Here is a 23,289-nt window from a genome sequence, read left to right on the forward strand (position 1 = left end):
GGCAGCAGAGACGGGCCGCGGATCTCAGAAACCGCTGAGGCCCAGAGAAAAAACTGCTGATCAGTGGCACGGAGCGGCGAAGGGGATCCTCTAATGGACAGCCGTAAAAAATAAAGCGCTTGGCTCCAGAGAGGGGAAATTAGGGCTGCTTTTATTATTATTTAAAATAACAGCATTAAGAGGGATACTGCTGAATCAACCTCTTATCTCAGCACGATTGCACATCTAGACAGCAGCCCAGAGGCCCGGTGGATCTGGCCTTTCTCTAATGCATTTGGCTCTCAAGTGGGGTCTTGACTGCGCCCCACATTCCAGCTGTGTGCTCTTCGCATGAACAAAACCAGCAGACATGGCCATGAGCCCTGGCCTAGGCGCTGTAAAACGCCTACCCTGATGCGGTCCCTACCCCTACCCTGATGCTCTGCTTTTGGAGAAGTGCTAGGAGTTCTTCCCTCTTTTTAGCCTGGAGCACAAAGACAGAAGAAATAAGAAAGGTTACAAACACGAGGTGGCTACTTGATCTGTCTTTCCTGCTTGGCAGCAAGACGGGTGAACAGCAGTGTGAGAAGTTGAACATATGTAAGAAACTGATCACCAGTTCTTGGTGGTGAACACTATTGTGATAGCGAAGGAACAAGTAATAGGTTTATTCCATGCTGAAAAAAGAAGAAAGAAAACACAATGTTTCGGCCCTGGAGCCTTCTTCAGGTGTGAGCACCATTTCTTCTTTTTTTCAGCATGGAATAAACCTATTACTTGTTCCTTTGCAGCCTACACATGCTGACGCAGCTACCCACCTGAACTACTATTGTGATAGGCTTAGCACCAATCAGAGTGGCTGAACACTAGTCTATATGAACACTAGTGTGATAGGCTACGTACCGTTTGGAGTGGCTGAACACTAGTCTGTAAACTCTGATTTGTTAAGCACCAGTCTGAGAGCGTAAACACTAATCTGTAAACTTGAACACTATTCTGATAGGCTAAGCACCAGTCAGAGTGGCTGAACACTAGTATGTAAATCTGAACACAAGTGTGAGAAGCTAAACACATATTAGAAACTACCACCAGTTCTTTGGAGTGAACACTTGTGTAATAGGCCAAGCTCCAGTCTGAGAGGCTTAAGACTAGTTTGTAAACCTGAACACCACTCTGATAGCCTAAGCAGCAGTCAGAGTGACTGAACACTGGTCTGTAAATCTGAACACTAGTGTGGTAGGCTAAGCACCAGTCAGACCCCAGTGTTTAAACAGTGAATCTCCACACCAGCACAGAATAAATCAGAACTATGATCACTAAAAAGGCCTCATAAAGTATAATAAAGCAGTGCACCTGTCAACAACAGAAAATCCACACCAGTGCATCTTGCACATGGTGTTTGTTCTGTAAGCAAATAAGGGTTTTACCTACAGTTATGGAGTGTCTTTGCTGTAGCCTATATAGGGAATGGCCGTGCACTTATGGCAAGGAGGTTCTTGGTCATACTGTGGCAGTTTCTAGTCAATGAGCCGTCATTCAGATGGTATTTCAGGGAGGGGATTGAAGAGGTTAATTAGCTAAGAGGACTCCTGCTGCACTGACCCCCTCCCCCAGGGAGCCACAATTCCTGCCTGATGATTCTCCCGGGGAAAGGGAAGCAATCAGAGTGACATAAATAATCTGGTATCCCCCTCGTTTTCCGTAATACACGGATGACGGTAAAGAGCAATTTAAGCAAAAAAAAAAAACAGCTGAGCAGAATGAACGCTCATGCGATAACACATATTAAGAACATCAGTGAAGTAAAATCCAGATGACAGACGAAGTGGATCCCAACCTTGATTCTATTCAGCTCATATTTTTTTATGTTTTTGTTTATTTAGCCATATAGTAACAGAAGGATAGAAACTCATTCTTTTTTTGCGGAGCTGCCAAAGGTCTCAAGACACAGGCGCTATTTAAGCCTCCCGCCGGTGGAGGTTCGCCTTACAAACTCCCAGTGACCCATGGTTGAGCTCCACCAGCGACGCCCCAGCCTCTTACAACTTGCGCTCTGGTGTGGCCGTGCACAAGGCTTGAGAAGAACTGCAAAACTGCAATCAGGCTCTTAAGGCTGCACAGCCTGAGCTGTCACATCGTCCTAACAGGGAGATGAGGCGAGATTCCCTGGCCAGCTGTATTCTGCTCCTCAGCAAAATGAATCAGCCCCCCCCCCCCATCATAACTCCTTTAAAATGAATTGATCCCTGAGCAGGCAGCTCCTTCCGCTAATCAGATTTGTAAAGGTGGAGGTGGAGAGGAGGAGGGGGTGGGGGTGGGGGCTAATGAATGAGAGGCGCTGCAGTGGCATTAATCAGCGCCGGTTACTGCTGACGTACGGGGCCGGGCTGAGCAGAGAGATGCCAACCTCAGCTGCTTTCACAGCGTTAACCACTTCCTGCTCTCCTCGGGGGGGGGGGCGATGGTGGGACTGTGGCCAATTCCCTCCCGTTCCCGTCTCTGCGCCTTCTTCAAACACGCGGACACTTTCATGATGTGAGCATCTTAACGGGGAGAAGGGATCCATGTTCAAGACCAGAAGCCTTTTATGTAACCAGAGACTGGCACTGTGGCACTAGGTCAGGACAGCCGTCTGCCTGGCACCCACAATGGGCCCTTCGACACGGTGGCCAGGATTGAAAACCAGACGGAGCTGCTTGACACGTCTTCCTGGCAGCGTCACCCGTGGGGCCAGATCAGCCCAACACCACCAGGGACTGAGTGGGGCAAAGCCAGCAGAGGTAATCCTGCAGCAGTCGGGTGCGACTATGACTCTGGTATTCACAGGACGCTCCTGCAGAAAGCGCTTGTCCTGTCGCTGTAGAAGGCCTTTCTCAGTGCTGCCTTCCTCACCAACTCTAGTCTCCACTGTTAATAGCCTCCTGCAGGCCTGGTTTACAGGAAGAGCCAGTCGGACAAAGGGACACGCATAAAGCCCTTTGAAGAAAGAGCATCACTGCCTTTCCCATCTCCCTGCTGCAGCGTCGGGGGTCTGAGGGATGAGCCTGCTGCTCTGCGTGACTTGTGATCCCAGGAACAGGAAGCCAGGCCAGGAGGTGGAAACGTGTTTCCTGTCCACCTCCACTGTTTGTTTCTTGCCTGCTTTTAGTTTGAGTCACATTTCCTTTAGGACCACAGTTAAAAACGAACCCGACAACTGCAGGCTCTGCTCCCCTCGCCGCCGGCACACCTTCTTATCCCCCTGCACAATGAGGTCTGCTTTTGTGTTCATCATCAGTACAAAACTTTTACTTTTGGAAATGTACTGTTGATTTTTTTTAAAGAATACACCCGTTGATTTCAGTCTCAAGAGAGACACCCTGATGTTGTCCGCTGGGCGGAGATGCTCCAGTTACTGTGGCTTCGGTTTCATGCAGCCCACACCACCACTCCCTGCCTGAGCTGCAGCCAGGTGTTGCTCCCGCAGACACTCTGAGAGATCCCTGTAGAGCAGCCCACGGGGAGCCAGGGTGCTCCGATTGATTAGAAACCAGAGACCTTTAATTCAATTACTGCACAGAAATCCCACACAACAGTGCTCTTGAGGGTGCGTGCCTGAGTCAGGTGACGTGTCTGCTAGGGGCCTGTGACCTTTATTTAACACACACACACACTGGAACCCTTCTGAAGCCCAAGCAGTGCTGTTGTCACACTGTCACAGCACCTGTCAAGACAGGATCAGGATGCCCCTCAGTTGTGGGCAATTTGCATCTGGCCAGCAGTACCACACTATTAAAGCAAGGACCACTAGACTCAAGAACAGCTTCTATCCCACTGCAGTACGCATCCTCAACAGCTGACTGCAGGGCCTCAGACTCAATACACATCTACACTAAGGGCTATACTTTTTGCATGATCTACCGTGTTTTTTTTCTCACTACTACATATTTATTGTCCCAGAACATATTCATTGTGCCTGCTGTTATTATTTATTATGTGTGTAATGTCATATCATGTCATTTGCCAAACCGCTTTATACCGTACGGTATCAGAGGAAGCCGGAGCCTACCCAGCAAGCAATGAGCGCAAAGGCAGGGAACGCCCTGGATGGGGCGCCAGTCCATCGCAGGGCAAGTGCAAGCCCATCATACATGGACAATTTGGAGGCCATGGTGAAGGACGAGGGGGGAAATTTGGCCCGGACACCGGGATGAATCCCTACTCTTATTAAGAAACGCCCGGAGATCATTAATGACCACTGAGATTCAGGACCTCAGTTTAACGTCTCATCAGAAAGACGGCGCCCACTACAGTATAATCCCCCCCACTATACTGGGGCATTAGGACCCGCACAGATCACAGGGTGAGCGCCCCCTGCTGGTCCCACTAACACCACTTCCAGTGCCAACCATAGCTTCCCAGGAGTCTCCCATCCAGGTACTGACCAGGCTCAACCCTGCTGAGCTCCAGTGGGTAGCCAGTGAGAGCTGCAGGGTGATATGGCTGCTGGCTATGTGTGTAATGTGCTGTCTACACTGCTGTACTGTGTATATCCCGAGAGATGAGCACAAATAAGAACTCCGATGTATGTGTACATATGGCAATAAACTCCTCTACTCTTGTGTTCAAGCTCCTGCTTACAGTAAATTCTGTGAGTTTTTCAGGGCAAATCAAAGCTGTTTTACTGGTATTTCCTAAAGTGCCCCAGTGGCAGGAATGAGCCACACGTACTGTGGCTTTCCTTCTGCAACTCTTCAAAAGAACAAGATGGACAGGCTTCCAGCAGGAGCTGTGTGATGCTGTATCCTCCCACAGTGGGTCAGCGGTCAAAGACAGGAAGGTATCTGATTAATCACATTGCTGGGAAAGATTTGAAAAACAAATCTTTTCCTCGTATTCCGTGTCATGGGACTGCTGTTTTTTATACTGTATAAAAAAAAAGAACTTTCTGAAGTGACAACAAAAAGGAAGGGTTTTCCTGTACATCGCCCAACACATTTGATAATAACACGAGGCTACAGGACTTCGGTTCAGCCCACACTGTGTGATAAAAAGGCCCGCTGAGAGCAGCCAGATCCAACTGCCTCCACATGCAGAGTGCAGGCCTGACCGGCCCATTCTGGGGGCCGCGGAGTGTGGTGGGCAAGATGGGATATTAGGGAAATCAGCCGGGACTCTGTCCAGACAGCGAGGCCCTGCCCTGCGTTAGACCCTGCTCTGCGTGTTCCACTAGCTGTGAGGTCCTTCCACAGGACAATTGTGAATGCTGTAAATAACAGGGAGGGGATATGGGTTTTATCAACTTGAGCTCTCCACTGAGCGACTCGCCAGAAATGTTTGCTCTATTAGTCACGTTTAGAGTCTGCTCAGCCTTCAGGTCAATGCTTGATTATAAGATGCTTACAGCACAGATGGGTCCCCAAACACTGTGTGCAACAACAGACAAAAAGAAGTGCATTAATATGAAACAGGGATTTACTTCTTTAAACTTGGGTGTTGGCTTTGGGGCCAGCTACTCTGTGTGACACCCTTAAACTCCAGGATCCCTGAGGGTAAAGACATGCCAAAGGGGAACTTCACATGTTTTACAATCCCAGCCTTCCTCGTGGGCTATTAACGTCAGGCCTCAAGCGAGGCAGACAGAGAGCCGGCTCTTTGATGAGCGGCAGCTCCATGCGATTGATATGTCTCTCGATCGGTCTGTCAGAGTGTGTCAATACCCTGCCTGGTGATTGAGGGCCCGGAAAACCACATCGCTTCCTGCCTCCCCTATCCGGCCAGCAGTATAAAAACCAGCCGTCCCACGACAGGCCGTCACCATCAATCACCGGAGCGCAGGAACAGAGTATCGGATCGGCATCCATTTCGGAGGCAGGAAAATTGTGAAGGCTGTCAATAACCACTTTCCTCCCAGGTTTATTGCCTTGGGCTGTCGACAGTGAGCCCGCTCATGTGTCACACAAGATGTCAGGCCTGTGCCTGTGCTGCAAGGGCACAAGGCGTGGCGAGGATACAGAGCACTGTGCAGCACTAATATGCTCTCTCCACACAATTTCTCGATTGCCAATTTCCCACACAGCCCCGAAAGAAAACTCCCGGCTTAGTTTTTCTTTTTATGACAAGAATAATTGGAAATATAAGGATCAACGCAGAAGCTACAGCGAGCCGTGCAGGTCGGGGACAGAGATATCGGACACCAATATAAAAGAAGGCCAAAGCCAGTGCTTTTCGGCTTTGATAATGACATGATCTTTATCACTCCAGGCAGCCTCCTTGGGGGTTCGGGATGTTTGGAAAACAGGGTGCTGGAGACGCAATCCGAAGGAGCTTTCATCATTTCATGTCTGGTTTCCAGCAGCCATATCACCCTCTAGTTCTCAGCTGGCAGCCCACTGAAGCTCAGCAGGGTTAAGCCTGGCCAGTACCTGTATGGGAGACCTCCTGGGAAAGCTAAGGCTGCTGCTGGAAGTGGTGTTAGTGGGACCAGCAGGGGGCGCTCACCCTGCAGTCTGTGTGGGTCCTAATGCCCTGATATAGTGTCGAGGACAATATACTGTAGTGGGCGCCATCTTTCAGATGAGACGTTTAACCAAGGTCCTGAGTCTCAGTGGTCATTAAAGATTCCTGGGCATTTCTTGATAAGAGTAGGGATTTATCCCGGTGTCCGGGCCCAATTTCCCCCCTCTGCCTTTACTGTGGCCTCCAAATTGTCCCCATGTATGATGGCTTGCACTTACCCTGCGATGGACTGGCGTCCCATCCAGGGCGTACCCTGCCTTGTGTTCGTTGCTTGCTGGGTAGGCTCCGGCTTCCCACGACACCGTATGGCAAATGACATGACACATGTCTGGGTTTCCATCCCAATACTCTGAAGGGTCTTCTGAAGAGTGACCAAAGCAACCCAGAACGCATGCCACTGCTTCACAGGCAGAGCGCTGTTGTGTGGCGGAAACTGAGCGCCGGAGGGAGACTCCCTAGAAACACGCAGAACGGGCACCTGTGCTCACCTTTTCCAGGTAGCGCTGCTTCTCCTCGACCTTCTGCTGCAGGTAGGCTTCATGGAGGAACTCCTCGCATCCTGCAACACAGGCCCTGAAGTCAGGCTGGAGGGGGGCATGCGAATGGACACTCACCTCACAGACCTCCTGCCTTCTGGGGGGGGTACTTACTGGTGTCCGTTGTCTGGAGACCATGGACGGCACTCGCTTCTGGAAGACAAAGCCCAAACTTCCTCAGTCGAGGCTGGCTCAGTGTGAAATTGTAATAATAATAATTTCTTATGCTTACATACAGTGCAGTCCGTACATATCTGGACCGTGACAATTTTTTTGTTGTTTTGGCTCTGTACTGAAATGAAACAATGACTGTGAGGTTAAAGTGCAGAATGTCAGCTTTAATTTGAGGGTATTTATGTCTTATAACACGCTCTTGACTACAGCCTTATAGTGTGTTCCTTCGCACTGTGCTTATAGTGTGGGCTTCTTGTTTGAAAGTGTGATTTATCTCCAACAGCTCTCGCTGGCCTCAGCCTGCTGAGCTTAGCTCTTTATTACATAACTGAGCCCCTTATTAAACTCATAATTTGATTAAGTGCAAGTAAAACAGCATTTTCCAGTCTGAAACCGTTACAGGTCTTATAACGGTTACTGCGTTTGATAAGTGACTTCAGATCGTCAACTTGCCAGCAACTGAAAATGATCTCAAACAGTTGAATTAGGAGAATTATTAGTTCAGTGAGTTTGTGATGAGCTCTTCTTCACTCTTAGAGAGATGTCTGAATAATCAGACACCCTGATCATATTCAATTCAAGTCAAAACACTTGATTCATCCCCAGGGGGCAAATGTAAGATATTTGTGATATTCTACACCCCTGTCACTCAAACCTCAGCCCTTTTGAGCCGTGTCTGGGAGGGAGGTGTTTAACAAATTAAATGTGAACTCACTCCTTTATATAACGAAGGAGCCATTTCTACCGAAGTGCTAAACAGGTTTGGTTTTGGAGTGGATCTCTTGTCTGCTGCATTCCTCCAACAGCATGGGGGCAAATTCCAAAAGCTGCTTTACAGGCATTTAACTTTCCGAGACGTCCTCAGTGGACTTCTTCAGAATGAACAGTGAAACAAAGCAGGGGACACGAGCATAAACTGCACAAATGTGCATTTACAACAGGAACAGGGTTTTCTTTACACAAAGGGTTGCGGGAGTGTGGAACACGGCCCATTCAAGTGGTGGAACTTGAACATAGGCTGATTGTTGAAATGAAAAACAGGGTGATTAGCTAACAGGGACCAAGTGAGCTACATGCACGCAATGGCCTCACTTGTAACCTTTTGTTATGTTTTTATTTGTACCGATAGGTGGGTCAATACAGACCTGTACAGAGCTGGAAGGTTCGTTGCCTTATAAGGCGTTCATCCTAAAAAAAAATGTTCGTGTAATATAACTATTTTTGATAGGAAATCTGCTGTCACAATAGATATTACAGAGACGAAGCTCGTCTTGCGAAAGCGCACGCTTCCCCGGGCGGCCGGCAGAGGGCAGTATTTCCAAAACCACAAACCCGCCCGCCTCGGTGTGTTTAAGGTCCTCCGCGATAATAAAAAGTAAAACACAATCACTTGTAATTGCGTAGGAATGGTACGGTACAACACTACGCAAGCGTATCGTGAGCGGAGCAAGGTGGTTTTTAGATTATGAAGTATTCCACAGCTTCCAAAAACGATAAAAACAGTTAAAACAACGGGACCAAAACTTTTTTTTTTCTCGAACTGCGAGAAACGCAATTAAACGAAGGACGAAATTAAGACGCTCCCGGCACTGACAGACCCCCCGGGCCCGGGCCGGCGTGTGCGGACTCACGGGCCTGCGGGCCGCCGGCTGTGCGGAGGCGCTGCCTTGTGTCCCCGGAGACCAGGCGGGACTCCAGCGGCGGGTTCAGCGACGCGGAGCTCCAGAAGAGCTTGGCGTAGGACACGTCCTCCACCGAGGAGCCGGCGAACACCGTGAAGTACTGCTCAAATCCGGCCGGTTCTCCCGGGCCCCGACGCCCCGACATGTCGCCCTGCGCACGGGGGAGAGACACACGGGCTCTCGGGGCGACTCGCCGGGCCGGCGCGGAAGCTTGGCCTGTTGCCACGGCAACCGCAGGTCTGGGGGGCAGGTCTTGATGACTACTTGCGTTTCTATAGGCCTCTACATACTCTTACAAGAGGGAACCCGTTCACCCCCGCTGCACAGACGTCAGGCGAAATGAGAAATGGCCTCACGGGTTCGCAAACTGGGGGGGTGATAGTCGAAGCGCCGTTTGTGGTGTTCATCGGTTCCAGTGTTTGCGGTACCCAGAACGGTTTAGATGCTCGAGTCCACCCGCTCAGCTGTCAGATGCGTCGAAACGTCGAACAGGCAGTGTGTTAACGAGCACCTGCAGGAATGCAGAAAACGACAGAAAGCCACCGGCAAAAGCCCCGCACCTCGGTGTCCCTTTTATAGCACCAGCTCGTTTCCACCAGATGCAGCGGCGCTGCAGAGGGGACACCCCCGCCGGAGTCGAGCACAAGGGCTGCGCTCCGAAATTGTCCGTTCAGCACGACCGAAACCCCGCACAGTGCGAAGGAGTCTATTCTCCTGGCAGCTGGGAGAGGCGAGACCAGACAGGCACAGGGATTAGGGCTGAGGGCGCTACGCGGGGTCAGAGGTGAGGCTCTCCGATGTGCCTGTGCCCTGTGCAGGGCCAGGAGCTGCCTGCCTGCTGGCACCGGACCCGCACAGAGCCTCCGTTCAGAACCGGGGGCCAGAGCCCACGCCCCACGACAAGACACCCTCCCCTCTGTGTCCTGGACACCAGGGGAAAGCGACAGGAGAGCAGCGGGGAAACACGGAAAAGACCAAAAATAAGCCCTTATTTTATTTTATTTTTTCATCCACGTGATCCAAACATTGGCTTTGCGAATGGAAAGAAAAAAAAATAACAATTAAGTTGCAAAAAAACAGAGGTGCGCTCAAGTCGTTGTAATGATGCACAATAAGAGTAATAATGCACAATAATTTGTATTTCATGTGGTTTCGAGACTGTAAGATCCACATAACTAGCGAACGGTTTCTCCTGTATTTCATGAAACGGGGGGTGTTGTGAACTCAAGCTGTAGACCTTCGGATTGCTGTTGCTCTCCCAGTGACAGGGACAGGAGCCCACAGGAACTTGCCAGAGCTCAAATTGATTAAAACATACCTGAGGTGGAAAACACAGGCAAATTGATTTATAGAGCGTTTTTTTTTTGTTGTTGTTAAAAATGCTCAGCCTTACTGATCTCGCCTCCCTTGTTATTGAGTGCTCGTTTTTTATTTCTTACTTAATTTCCTATTTATTTCTGCAAATCATTTCTCCAAAGGTTGCAATGCAGTCATTTGTAAGTTACCGTTTGCTAAGATTTGGAGGCAACAGAGATCCTGTTGATTATTGTCATTAATGATCCTTTTTATTTATTTCAATGTGAAAAACCTTCATCTTTGTAAAATGTGTGCTTTGTGTCCTTGTTTATAAGTTATGTGTTCTACAAAGCTGGTTAATACAAGTTCTCTAGTTATATCATTCATTTCTTTTCTTGTTCTAAGTAGTAAAATAAGGTTGTGTTGGGAGCTGCTGATAGTAGTGTATGCAAATCATGATCTGCTGGGGCCCCTTTCCACAGTACTGCCTAGCTAAGATAAGATCACTTTATTGGCCATATACAATTTCTTGTATTAGGAATTTGTCTTTTCACAGACCCCAACTTGCCCTCCAAGAGACACACAGACAGGGAGAGAAGCTTGGGGTCAGAGCACAGGGTCAGCCATTTATATGGCGCCCCTGGAGCAGTTGGGGTTAAGGGCCTTGCTCAGGGGACCAATGGAGTGGGATTCCTCTGCCGGCCACAGGATATGAACTGGCAACCTCCTAGCCACTGGCGCAGATCCTGAGCCACAGAGCCACCACACCGCCCCGGCCCCAGTTCCTCTCTACATACCATATTTCATCCCTCGTTCACATTCATTAGGATCTAACCCAGTTGCTGAAAGAGTTTTAGAATTAATTTCATCAGTAAAAAAAAGTTGCCCACAAGCTGATGCCTTTTCACTTTATTTATTGTGTTGGTCATCATCGGGAGCATGGCTACAGTGAAGCGCGATGAAGATCCTGCCCTGCTCCGAGCTGGGCCGGCACCGGCCAGCGGTGCGGCCTGCGACTCTCCACAAGTCCGTCTGTGGTTCCGACTTCCCACGGGCTGCATCTCCTATCAGTTCACCTGGCTGTGTGGTTAGTGATTACCCACTCGCACAATCAGCTAACTACACTGCCTGGCAACCAGACAGAGCAGAGAGGAAGAGGAGGGTACCCCGGCGAGGCCTGTACCAGGGCCATAACACTCTGACAGGACATGCAGGAGATTTGGTTTTCCATGAAGGAAAAAACGCCAACAGAGCATTCTGGGAAGACTGCACTTCCTGTTTCAGTGCAGCAACAAAATGCCCAAACTACATTTGGACAGGAACTAGCATCGAGCAGCAATGATGTCATCTGAAGGGGTTAACATGACAACGCTCACAGCTCACCACCAATCACTTTGGGTGAGTTTTCTGTAGTCAAAGAGCGTCACCTTTGGAATCTTCTTTTAAGATATTTACAGCATTGTTCACACAAAAAGTATCAGCTCGAGAAACCCCATTAAAACAAACTGGAGCAAATAATTCCCTAGCACAACTTAATTGCATGTTCCTCCCACTGCTGACCTAAGTAGAAGCAGCACAACAGAACAATTCTCCACAAATCCACAGGGACAAAACGAGACATCCCACAAATCATGGGAGCCGAATTCCATCAGCCCCCTGCCCTGGAGTTTAGGAGGAGAAGGTCTGTGTCTTCTTGTCACCTGTTGTGTTGGTAGTGTGGTTAGTGATTGCAGCCAGGAGAACAATCAGCTAACTACACTGCCTACAGACCAGGCCCTAGCAGGTCGGCCCGATGTACAGCACAGGCAGATCCTGGAGGAGACGAGATGAGTCGCGTTAATAGTCTGTCGGACGTCTTATGCAGAGGGGCATCCAGGGATTTCAGTTACCAAAGATACAGAGGAGGACCAAGGGGTTACTCGTTTTATCCATTTGCTGGAACATTTCGGCTGAAGCCTCTTGCCCACCAGTGCAGCCACGGCATCGTTAACCCGAGATTCGAACCCACAACCATCTCCAGATGCTGCTGGCACACTCCTGCTATAAATGGGACAGCCACAAACAGGCAGCAGTACAGAAAACTCACTCAGTCAAGGGTCAAGGGTCAAGAGTTACTGTTTTTTTTGTTGTTGTTGAGGTGTCCTTGACAATTTCAAATAAGTGTCTTCCTTCCTAGTGCGGCTGTGGCATCTGGGTGCAGAGAAGCAGCTCTTCTAATCTGGAATCACGGGACCCTCTGCAGACCGGCGTGGAGGAATGTTGTTCATAAAGAAGAGTTTCAGTTAATTATCAAGCTGTATTTGGTAGATGTATTGTGATGCTAACCACCCAGACAGCGACACGCTATTAGAGAAATACCGGAGTGGACACTAACGTGCAGCAATTTTAAATGTACAACTGAGTTGACACTACCGTCTTTATTATTCTTATTAGTCCGTGTTGAGGTCGTAAAGGTAGGAATAATCATTTGTGATAACACAAAACAGCAAAAAAGTTTGTTTTTTTTTTTAAAAAAAAACTAACGTTCGAAGTTAAAAACATTTAATTATGTTATCTCACAACCGGAGAACCACGTAAATGAACGCGCTGAAATCCCCCCAGCCTCCTCATTTCGCTGAAGTGATCAAAATACTTACCAGCTTCCCCCCACCACCCCCCCAGAGACAGCTTTCTGTTTGACAGTGGGAGATGGGGGGGAGAGGCTTTGGAAACGTCCGAGGAGCAGAGACGGCGCGACCCGCGTCCCTCCGGCGTGTCCCGCAGCGCCTCTGTGTGCAGGGGTAGTCATGGACCTGCCGCCTGACGTCACGGAGCCCAGGTGGAGTCCGGGGAGCGCGAGGGTGGGAGCCTTCGCCCAGGCAGCCTCTTGTGCGGTTGGCATCCTCGTCCTGAGGATGTTAAAATGTTGTCGTCCCCCCCTCCCCCACCACACACCCACATTTCTTTTTTTACTTCCACAAGGTTCACGTCGTTTTCCGTCTGGCACGCAATACGGTTTTGCGTAACAAACGTTTGGATTACAACTCAGTAGCAGCGGAGGCAAGACCTTTCCATAAAAATAAAACGACGACATCCCGTCTCCACGAGTCACTTTGGCCGAAAATGCATTCTTTTAAATGCGCTTCAGTTTCTAATTAGATTATAAAAGCCGCCTCCAGGCGAATAACGCTCGTGGTTCATCTTTTCAGCTCTATAATGCCCCGCGTATAAAAGATAATGTGTTCACTTTACGGTCCGAGGTTGCTTTTACCAAACCAGACAGAACCAAATACAAAAAAAATATAAAATAAAATAAAATACAGTAAAATGAAACTGCGTAAATTACTTTTCCTGTTCCCTGAAGAAGTCGTGTAAACGTTTGCCTACGCTCTCGTGCATTCTGAAAAAAAGAAATCGATCGCACCAGCAGAGAGAGGAGAGGAGGAGTGGATGATACACACCTGGCTCCGACTGGGCTCCGAGCGGGCTCCGACTGGGCTCCCAGCCCGCCCCAGGGCGCAGGCCGGCAGGAGGGTGCCCGGAGCGCGGAGGCTTTATAGCGACAGAGCGCGGCGGCGTCGCGTCTCAACAGACTTTCGAATCCCGCGCCAGGCGCGGCGGGACAGGGGCGGCGGGACAGGGCGGGCTGGACAGGCGCGGCGGGACAGGGGCGGCGGGACAGGGCGGCTGGCGGGGAGAGAGACCGCCGGATCCAGCCCGTACAGACCTGCCTCCCTGCAGCGAGAGCCGTCGATTCCCCCGTCATGGGGAAAGAGAACTGTGGAGTGATGAGCGGTGTTTAATATCAGTATTGTTGTTAGTAGAAGCAGCCACGACAGCAGCAATAGTAATAGTAGCAGCTGTATAGTAGTAGCAGTAGTAGGAGTAGCACTAGTAGTAATGGGAGTAGCAGTAGGAGTAGCACTAGTAGTAGTAGGAGTAGCACTAGTAGTAGTAGGAGTAGCACTAGTAGTAGCAGCAGTAGTAGTAGCAGTACCAGTATCAGCAGTAGCTGCACTAGTAGCAGTCATAGCAGCAGCAGTAATAGTAGCTGTAATAGTAGCAGGAGTAGTAGTAATAGCAGTAGTAGGAGTAAAGGAACAAGTAGTAGGTTTATTCCAGCTGAAAAGAGAAGAGAGAAAACAAGGTTTAGTCTGTGAGTCCTTCTTTAGGTGTGAGCCCAGGAGTAGTAGGATTAGTACTATGAGCAGCAGTAATAGTAGCTGTAATAGTAGTAGTGGCAGCAGCACTAGTAGTAGTAGTAGCAGTAGTAGTAGGAGTAGCAGTTGTAGTAGCAGTATAAATAGTAGTATTAGTAGCAGCAGCAGTAGTAGTGACACAACATTCAATATATAATACCTTGGTGAGAGAAAACAGTTTAATGTTGTGAGATTACAACTGGAAATGACACCAACAACTAACTACATTTTTCATCCACAGAGAAATCAGATACTGTCTTCTGTACCAGAGATGACTTTGGCCTACGGTGCGAGAGTGTCCTTTGTGTCTCTCGTCTGCGTGCAGACTGTCCACCCTGCAGATCCCCCTTCCTGACATTCAGCTGAGGGTCCGATCAGGGAGGGCATTGTGGGAGTCTGGGCAGAACCCAGGCTCTTGGGGCCCTGAGCGATCGGCTTGTCCTATAAAGAGGGGCGGGCCCTTACAATCGGGGTACCATTGGGGCCCCGACCCCCCCAGGCGGCGCTGGCAGAGACAAACAGCATCAACACTGGCGCCTTTCCGCCAGACACAGGCTCTGCTCCTCAATAACCCCGTGATTACTGCAGCTTGCAGTAAACTGCGGAGAGAAATTCAACATGTTGACAATGTGTATATAATCAACACGGTGCTGGAAAAGTGGGGATGACTCTCAGTCATCCGCCGTGCCCGGCCCAGGGGCAGCTGATGTCGAGGTCGGCTCTGGGACGGGGCAGGTGTGCCCTCGGCGCCGGCCCGCCATCCAGGCCCAGATCCCTGTGCCCACACACAAGCTGAGCGGCAGACACCGTTCGGTTCGGGCAGGGCTACAGCGCTGGCGAAGACGGGAACGGTTTCTCGTGGCGCTGTAGCTCCAGGGGCACTAGAAGCTGGCTGGCCGGTCAGGGGTCAGGGGTCAGGGGTCGGGGGGCAAGGGACAGTGAGACAGAAGACCGAAAGGAGCTCCTGTGGTTTTGTTCAGAAATAACACACAGTTCCACAATGGCCCAAAAGCGAACACCAGCGACACAAACTCTTAAGTCTTCTATTTAACTCCTCCGGCGATGGAGCCGGCGGTAGTGACCGTGAGATTGGCGACCTCAGCGCTGTCCTCTCGCGTACTGAGTGACCCGAACCTAACTAGTCAAAACTCTCCAGCCGGCTGTGTCCGTCTCACGCTGAGCGCCGGGCGCCCCCCAGCGTGCCGCGTCTTACCTCGGCGGGCAGGAGGCCAAAACCGTCCCGGGTTTTCACGAGTTGCCAAAGCCGCCTGCTCACGTCCTCCCCGGGGGGCAAAAGAGAGAAAAAAAAAAAGAGAGAGAGGAAGAACAATGGCCTCCAGTGACGCGGCGACCGAAGAGACCGAGCGACGGTCGGCCGCCTCCTCGCCATGACGCCGGAGCGAGTGTTCTAGAAGGTTCCGCCGCGGGCGGAGGACAGCCGCGCCTGCCGACGGCCAGTGGCTGTGTTGGCCTTGGGTTTCCAGAGAAACCGCGCTTGTTCAAAGGCTCTTTTCTTTTTCCGGGTCATGCCTGGACATGCCCGCACATCAGGAAAAAAAAACAAACAAACCAACCAGGCCTACCAGCAGCCCATGACTTAATCTCTCTCTCTCGCTCTGTGACTGCGGGGCGACGCCGGCCTGCACACAGTCACTAGTCCTTAACCCCGTGTCCCCTGGGCTGCACTCCATCCCCCGATCCGGACGCACTGCACCCACAGATCCCAGAGAAGACCGGGCCCGAGTTCAGGCACTGGCTGAGGTCAGGCTTTGAGCGCAAGAAAACAAACAAACAAACATCGGGAACTTTTGTGCTGGCGTGAGATGGACTGTGTGATTGTGTAACGTGGGGTCGTTGACAAAGCCTTCGCCACCCGTATGGCGCAACTGCTGGTCAGATTTGCTGTTCTTAATGGCTGAACCCGGTTAAACACTGGAAGGACACAGCCCCTGTCTGCTGCGTGGATCAATATTGATATGGTACTGCGTTGTGTTTTAAGAATGCACTGGCTTGTTTTTGCGTCGCTTGGCAAAGCACAGCGCTCACTCGTTGTGTAACAGTGGAAGGAGACGCGGAGCTGCAGAGACATGGCGCCCCGTTTTCGTTGTGGCTGAGTTTGGCACAGAAAAGAAGCCCTGTAGCACAGTCCCGGCGCGGCCAGGCCAGCAGGCGGGATGGCAGGCCTGTCTCGAACCCAGGGCAGGGGGGGGAGGGCTCTCGCACAGCCGGAGACACAGTCAGGAATTATGAAGCAGAGAGAGAGAGAGGACTCGGGGTCCTGGGCAGTTAACTGTAATGTCACAACACTGTGACACCAGCATTCTGGGACTGGAGATGCATCAAACTCAAGCTTAAATATGGGATTGGGTTTTGAAAAAAAATGGGGGTTTGTCCACCTTCAAAGTTACCAGGATTAGAAAGCAGCAATATTCACTCCATCCTCCAACAGGGGTGGCGGATAACATTCCCACTCTTGGAAAACCACTGTCAGATCATTACCAGTTACCATTACGTGTGGAACCGGCCAGAGTGCAATATATTCTGCTCAAGACGCGCGCAGCACAGTCGCCTGGCTGGCAGCCTCCCTGTACCTGCAGCCGAAGAGCTGCCCTCTCCCTGTTGCTAGGTGTTGCCCGGCTGGGAGGTTGCCGGGCATTTGTTTTGAGCAGAGCTTGGGCCTGTTCGAACTTGCAGCTTCGACAGCGTGTCACAGAGATCAAAGCCCCGGCAGACAGATACCTTCCTTTGCACGTTTGCTAAACACCAGGCAGGTACATCTCCGGGCCCATCGGCAATGAGAGCCTGTGTTTCGCGCTGGTGGAGGGCAGAGAGGCAGCGCCTGTAATTTGTATGGAAGAGGGAGTTGCTTCTGTGTGGCCCCTGTCAGCTGGGAGCAGTAACAGGGACTCGTTTTAACCAAAACGGTGCCCCTGTTTGAGGGCAGAGCCCTGATCTACACCCAGTTCTTTACCGCGAGTGTAAAAGGATGATCTCCTGGAGAATTCGCAGGCTTTTGCATTGCAAAGCACTGTCACAATCCACACAAGTCAAGAAAATCCCAGCAGAGCTTATGTGGCCTGAGAAAACTGAGTTCCTTTGGAGTCCAAAAAAGAATTCTTTCACATTCCCATAGCTCTTTTATCGAAAGTATTTGAGCTTTTTTCCTGTATGTGTGGGTTCACGTGACTCAGTCAAAAGGACAAACACTGTCTTCAAAATGTTGTAAATCTCAGCTCTTAAACCAGTGGTGAGCCTTCGGGACCCCTGGCACAGCTGTATGCCCAGCAGACCCTGAGGAAGGCCTGTGGCATCACTGAAGACCCCCACATCCTTCACCAGTCTGCTGAGCTTCTGCCTTCAGGAAGACGGTTTCGCTGCCGCAGTGCAAGACAAGGAAAAGGACATTTAGCTTTGTTCCAGAGGCCGGCGGGATTGCAAACACTGAGCAGAAAGAAGTTTGATCAATATGATGTGTATTGGATAGAGCCCCTTCAACAAATGCGCATGCACTTTAACACCTTCCTAAATACTGTATACTTTCAATCATTTTTATGGTCTGCAGGCTGTTTTAATTTATGTTCCTATATATTTTTTCTGAGTAATGTTATTTTAATTATTTAACACTGCTCACTGCTCAGATTGCCGTCCGGGGATGAATAAATTATTTTGAATTGAATTGCAATCCATCAAATGCATTTCCTGTATTCCTGCATTTGAAACATCGTTTTCTTAAGACACAGAAGCCAAAATATGCATGTTCTCCTGCAAACATATTAAGGGAGACATGACGTTTATAACAACGAACACGGCGCAACCTATCACCTGTTAGAGCGGGGCTGACTATTATTGTTTTAGGGTTGGGAGGGTGTTGCTGTCCTTGTGTGCAAGCTGTTTAAAGAGTCATCACCACGTATTTCACATGCTCCAGAATTAAATTAGGATCTCCGTGCAGCCAGTCAGTTTCTGCCTGAACCCCTTCGGTTGACATGCGTTTAATATTCGTGCTGCGCCGCAGGATTCCAGCGATCAACAGCCTGCAGACAATAGCGCCCCCTAGCGGCCCGTTCCAATAGCGCGACGTGCTTCAGAGCGGGGTCCCCGAAAGTCTCTTCGTCTCCGCAGACTTCTTTAAGTTTCTGTCTACGCTGTCATTGAAATGCACGTCGGCGCCTGCTGTGAGCGGTGCAGTCGCGCAGGGTCTGTATTTCCACGTGAGACTTCGGGAACTACACGCCTCCAGACAGCACCCTCAATCGAATAATTGATTTCAATGATCACCCATTTTATTTAAGGAGGTTGGAGGTGTATTTGAGGGCGTTTTTAGACTTTGGTGCGATTTCAGATCATTTAGTTGTGATAAGTTCATGCTGCGCACCTGTTCACACACCGGTCCGTAACTATCCTGAACCGCCCCCCCCCAGACCTATATACTGGCGCAGGAGCGGCTGTTGGTGTAGAGGCGGTATCATAACGTATTATATAGAAAAAAAAAAAGTGATTTTGGTGTTCGAGTGCGGTACAATTTCACCGTTTAGATTAAACGGTGCAGCAAAAAGAAAATAGTAGGGGGGAAATATTCTGTACGATAGTTTTAATTAAAGAAAAAACACTGCCGCTTCTTTTTCCAAGCGCGCTGGTTTCTTATACCGTAGAAGTGGATCGTACAGGCCGGCTGCTGGGCGGTGACGTGTTCGTGCTGTACGGTCTTTCGGTGAACCGATTTTATTTCGTGAAACGTTTTAGACGAACGATGAAGGAGGAAATCGCCGCCACCGTTTTCTTCATCACCAGGCTAGCCAAGAAACGCGGGAAGCTGGAAAAACGCCGCTCCGAGAAGCTCGCCCTGGAGCTGACGGCGATCTTGTTTGAAACCTACAAGAACCACTGGTACCCGGAGTGTCCTGCCAGAGGCCAGGCCTTCCGGTAAGCTCCCTCCCGGCCCTCGCTGTGGTGAGGAGGAGACTGGGACCCCCATCTCCCGTGGGCCTGCCAGTTTGCTAAGGCTTTCTGGGCCCAGTTTCAGGACTGGTTACGAGCCCTGACTGCTGACTTCATTACATACAGCACTTCTCCTGTCCAACTACCCTCTGATGGGCAGGATTTGGGGCACAGTGGAAAGGGGGGCACCCTCTGGAGGGCGAGGAACATGGTGGGGATGGGTGTTCGCAGAACTTGTGCTCCCAGTCAAGGGAGCAGGCAGTCTGGCTCTGTGTATTATGAGGTAATGGTGGTCTCAAAGGGAAGGAGGACAAACTTCATTTTCCAGTCTTGCACAATCCTGTGATGTTGAGAAAATATAACTTTCTTTATGTGATCTTCATGTCTGAAAGATTTCAAATGACATGTACTAATGCCCCTGGGAAGAGGTAAATCGATGGGCTTATCTATCTAGATGTGATTTTTCTGTATATGCACAAGAGGAGACCCTCACGGTGTTCGTGAAAAGACAAAGGTCTTGACTGGAGTTGGACAAGGATGGGCTCCTGCCTCTCTGATGGCTGTGTTCGCCTGCAGGTGTCTCCGGATGAACAAAGCCCAGCAGAGGGACCCCCTGCTGGAGCGGGCCTGTCAGCAGAGCGATGTGGACTACGAGGAGCTGGGGCTGCCCCGGGAGATGACCGTCTGGGTGGACCCTGGTGAGGTGAGCTGCAGGTGAGTGTCTCCAGGGAAGGGCGGGAGGCTCAAGTCTCTTGTGTAGTGCTCTTCTGGACACCCCACCCAAAGCTCTTTACAGGTCATGGGGATCCCCTCCACCCCCACCAGTGTGCAGCCCCACCTGGGTGATGCTCCAGTCCTCTCCCCACACACCAGCTCTCAGTGGGGAGGAGAGCAGAGTGATGGAGCCAGTTCAGAGACGGGGGTTATTAGGAGGCCATGATGGGTAAAGGCCAGGGGGGAAATTTGGTATTGCACCCCTACTCTTCTCGAGAAACACCCTGGGGTTTTTCCTGGCCACAGAGACAGGACTCTGTTTTATGCAGCATCCTTTGGATGAGACCTTTTTACAGTGTAGTGTCCCCGTCACTATATTGGGGCATTAGGACCCACATGGACCACAGGGTGAGCGCCCCCTACTGGCCCCACTAACACCTCTTCCAGCTGTAGCCTCAGCTCTCCCAGGAGTCTCCCATCCAGGTACTGGCCAGGCTCTCACTGCTGAGCTCTAGGGGGGCTGCCAGCTGGGAGCTGCAGGGTGATAGGGCTGCTGGCCATTCTACAGTGTAGATGGATCAGATGTGTGATCCTGGGGGGGCCTTGGTGTGCAGCCCTGGGGTGTCACTGGCTCCCTGATCTTCCAGGTATGGGGAGAAGAACGAGCCCATCAGCGTGGCCGTGCTGAAAGGCCAAGGCGAGAACCAGCAGCTCTCCCAGCGGATCAACAGTGCCGTGGAGAGGGCCACCTCCGACTACTACTCCGGCACCTCCTCCGATGAGGAGGGGACCAGCAGCACCGGCGTCTCCCAGCCCAAAACCATCCCCACGGTCAGCAACCCCAACAGCATCTACCAGGTGAGAAGCCCGGGGATGAGGTTTGGACTGTGTGGGTGGGCGCAGGGCGTCTGGTGGCCGGTATCCTCTGGGACAAGCTGGCTGTGTGGCTGTGTCCAGCCCTCGACTGCTTGCGCTGTTGCCCCCGCTGCAGGGCTGCGGTGAGGCCTGGCCCACCATGTGGTGGGGGCGTCTCCTGATTCTTGTGTTCCTTGCCTTATTGGTCTGCTCTGCTGTGTTGCAGGCTGGAGACTTTGGTCCACCTCCTGCTCAGCCCTGGGCCCCTTATCCCAAGAGGAAGGCCTACCAGGGAGATGGCTACTACCCTCCTCACAAAGCCCACAAGAGCTACAGGCCCTCGTCGGGGTTCTCCGGGCCGCGTGTGGACCGGTACCACTGGGTCAGCAAGAACCGTTCCTAGCCCTGGCTGGCTGGTTTCCCCCCCCCCTGCACTCGAACCCGGGCATCTTTGCAGCGCTGGAGCTGTAGCTCACTAAACTGCCACTGTGTGGCCTGTGTGTCAGTCTTTTAAATCTCTTTACATAGCACTTTTAATGTTTTATTATTTTTGTGACTGAATGTTGTGAGTTTTTAGATACTTCCTGGGAAATGTGAACTTGAAAAATGAGTTTTCAAAATAAAAGCCTTTTAATATGCATTTCAGCATACCTTGTTGGTGTGACCTTGATCTCCCAGTACTTGACAAGTTACGGGACCAGATCTGAGCTGCCCTTCAAATGAGCTATTCAATTGAGGTCCCGACTCCCTAGTCATTAAAAATCCTGGGGTGTTACCCTAGTGTCCTGGCCAGATTTCCCCCTGGTCTTTACCAGTCATGGCCTCCTAATCCCCACCTCTGAACTGGCTTAATCACTCTGCTCTCCTCCCCACTGAGAGTTGGGGAGATGCCTGAAGGGCACTTAGGTGCAGTGACTCTGGTGTCTTTAATTTCAGACTAGGGGGAGAGCTCTTGTAGCTCAGTGGGATAGAAGTGGGGGTTCACAGGGTTGGCACCCCACTGCTGCCCGGTCCTCGTGGGAGAGCAGGCTGAGCCAGGGCCTGTGGCAGATTCCGTGTCTTCAGTCCTCCTGGGGTAATTAGTACTGTGTAACTCACCACCCAGACATGCCAAATCCCTTAACTTGAAACATTCCCTCCTGACTTGACTGAAGCAATAACGTGCTAGCTGAGTATCTCCAGTACATATAGAATTCTCAAATCCAGTAGCTTAAGGGAAGCATGCTATTGTACTCCTCATACCCAAGAGGGTTCTGCTTTTGTTTCTACTATACACCCACCTTCTTGGCATGGAACATGTATTATTCTGGAGAAATTATACGTCACGCCCTAGTGCTTATCCAGATAAGGTGTAAGACCCCCCAGGTCAAGACCTATCAATCAATTTCCTGCAGAAAGGGCTGTTGTCTTGTTCTTCCTCCTTGGACAGTATTCCCAGAGTATTTTCTTTCATAGCCTGGTCCCCGTTTTGGATCGGTACAGTTGCCCTTAGTTACTCCATAAATGCATTGAGTTTCTGCCACTATTGTCTGCTGAGAAATTGCTCATGGGGCTGGAGTACTAGACAGGCTGAAGTTTGGTTTTGCAGGCCCTAATGCAATGGGATTTATAACTGTGATCCTGGAGCAGTGCAGTCCAGTACACCATTCCTCTTCCAAGTGTGGTGCAACTTACCCCTCCCACTGGCCAGCAAGACCAAGGTCCCATGGAAACGATCCTTAGTACAGATATGGCAAGGTTTGTTTCTTTGTGCAAGCTTCTTGTTAAACCGAGAGATTTACTCAATACATTGGACTGTGGCTCTACAGTGATAGACCGTTTGCTATGGGTTTTTCTTGGGCTTGAGTTTTGGTTTGAACTGTAGTCTCTTTTGCCCTTCCCTCCCAAAATAAGGATACCCACAGCCCCCATCTCACCTCTCCAAGTAGATTCTCTGGAATCTACTACGCACACAGTCACTGTACAGGCAGTGTGCAGAAAGAAATATCGCAGTGGTGTTTCTGATTGCTATTCAACCAACCAGATATGGATAAATGCATCCAAACACAACACACCCTGCTTTTCAAATGGTTCCTTCTGAGTGAGTAGTCCCTGCAACACAAAAAGACCCAGAATGGTTAAAATGGAGATAGCTGTATGTTGGACATCACCTTGTTGCTTCACCAAAGGCTTTTCGGCACAGACCAGTACGATATGTTGCCCTGTATTTCTAGCCACACACACACCCTTGCTCATCTTCAGGGATAGATCCCCCCTCTAGCGAAGGCTCATCTGAGGACAAGCATGGCGCAGTTCTGGTGTGTGTGTGGTTAGCAAGAACCCAAAGCAATGCCAATCTAACACTGACATTGCAGTCTTGTTCAAGGGAACGTTTCCGCAGGTCCTTCCTCCCGGCGGCTGTCAGGGTGTATAACACTAACCCTAGGCTAGGACTGTCAG

At 50.5% G+C, this 23,289-nt stretch overlaps 2 protein-coding genes and 1 long non-coding RNA gene across 3 annotated transcripts; 1 reads left to right on the plus strand and 2 right to left on the minus strand.

Moving 5' to 3' along the window:
* Positions 1-130: 130 nt before the first annotated feature.
* Positions 131-9,667, minus strand: hoatz (HOATZ cilia and flagella associated protein). The gene is made up of 4 exons (XM_088618980.1): positions 8,819-9,667; positions 7,128-7,166; positions 6,966-7,036; positions 131-463 (listed from the first exon to the last, which is right to left on the minus strand). The coding sequence occupies exons 1-4, from the start codon at positions 9,012-9,014 to the stop codon at positions 386-388; spliced, it is 384 nt and encodes a 127-aa protein (XP_088475106.1). The 5' UTR covers positions 9,015-9,667; the 3' UTR covers positions 131-385.
* Positions 9,668-11,062: 1,395 nt separating this feature from the next.
* Positions 11,063-13,825, minus strand: LOC148641259 (uncharacterized). The gene is made up of 2 exons (XR_015929944.1): positions 12,798-13,825; positions 11,063-12,401 (listed from the first exon to the last, which is right to left on the minus strand). It is a non-coding gene; the product is annotated as an uncharacterized LOC148641259 (long non-coding RNA).
* A 4,960-nt stretch (positions 13,826-18,785) lies between these two features.
* btg4 (BTG anti-proliferation factor 4) lies at positions 18,786-21,490 on the plus strand. The gene is made up of 4 exons (XM_088619509.1): positions 18,786-19,266; positions 19,858-19,995; positions 20,643-20,853; positions 21,077-21,490. The coding sequence occupies exons 1-4, from the start codon at positions 19,094-19,096 to the stop codon at positions 21,251-21,253; spliced, it is 699 nt and encodes a 232-aa protein (XP_088475635.1). The 5' UTR covers positions 18,786-19,093; the 3' UTR covers positions 21,254-21,490.
* The last annotated feature ends 1,799 nt before the right edge of the window (positions 21,491-23,289 follow it).

Source organism: Lepisosteus platostomus, chromosome 25 (assembly GCF_059453375.1).
Source record: "Lepisosteus platostomus isolate fLepPlt1 chromosome 25, fLepPlt1.hap1, whole genome shotgun sequence".
Taxonomy (NCBI): Eukaryota; Metazoa; Chordata; class Actinopteri; order Semionotiformes; family Lepisosteidae; genus Lepisosteus; species Lepisosteus platostomus.

Excerpts from the sequence above, each read along its gene's own strand:
- btg4 (XM_088619509.1), top strand. The coding sequence starts at position 19,094 with ATGAAGGAGGAAATCGCCGCCACCGTTTTCTTCATCACCAGGCTAGCC. Across the intron at positions 19,267-19,857 it reads GCCAGAGGCCAGGCCTTCCG|GTGTCTCCGGATGAACAAAG; the intron begins GTAAGCTCCCTC and ends GTTCGCCTGCAG. Across the intron at positions 20,854-21,076 it reads ACCCCAACAGCATCTACCAG|GCTGGAGACTTTGGTCCACC; the intron begins GTGAGAAGCCCG and ends GCTGTGTTGCAG.
- hoatz (XM_088618980.1), bottom strand. The coding sequence starts at position 9,014 with ATGTCGGGGCGTCGGGGCCCGGGAGAACCGGCCGGATTTGAGCAGTAC. Across the intron at positions 7,167-8,818 it reads AGCCGGCGGCCCGCAGGCCC|AAGCGAGTGCCGTCCATGGT; the intron begins GTGAGTCCGCAC and ends TTTGTCTTCCAG. Across the intron at positions 7,037-7,127 it reads TCTCCAGACAACGGACACCA|GATGCGAGGAGTTCCTCCAT; the intron begins GTAAGTACCCCC and ends CCTGTGTTGCAG.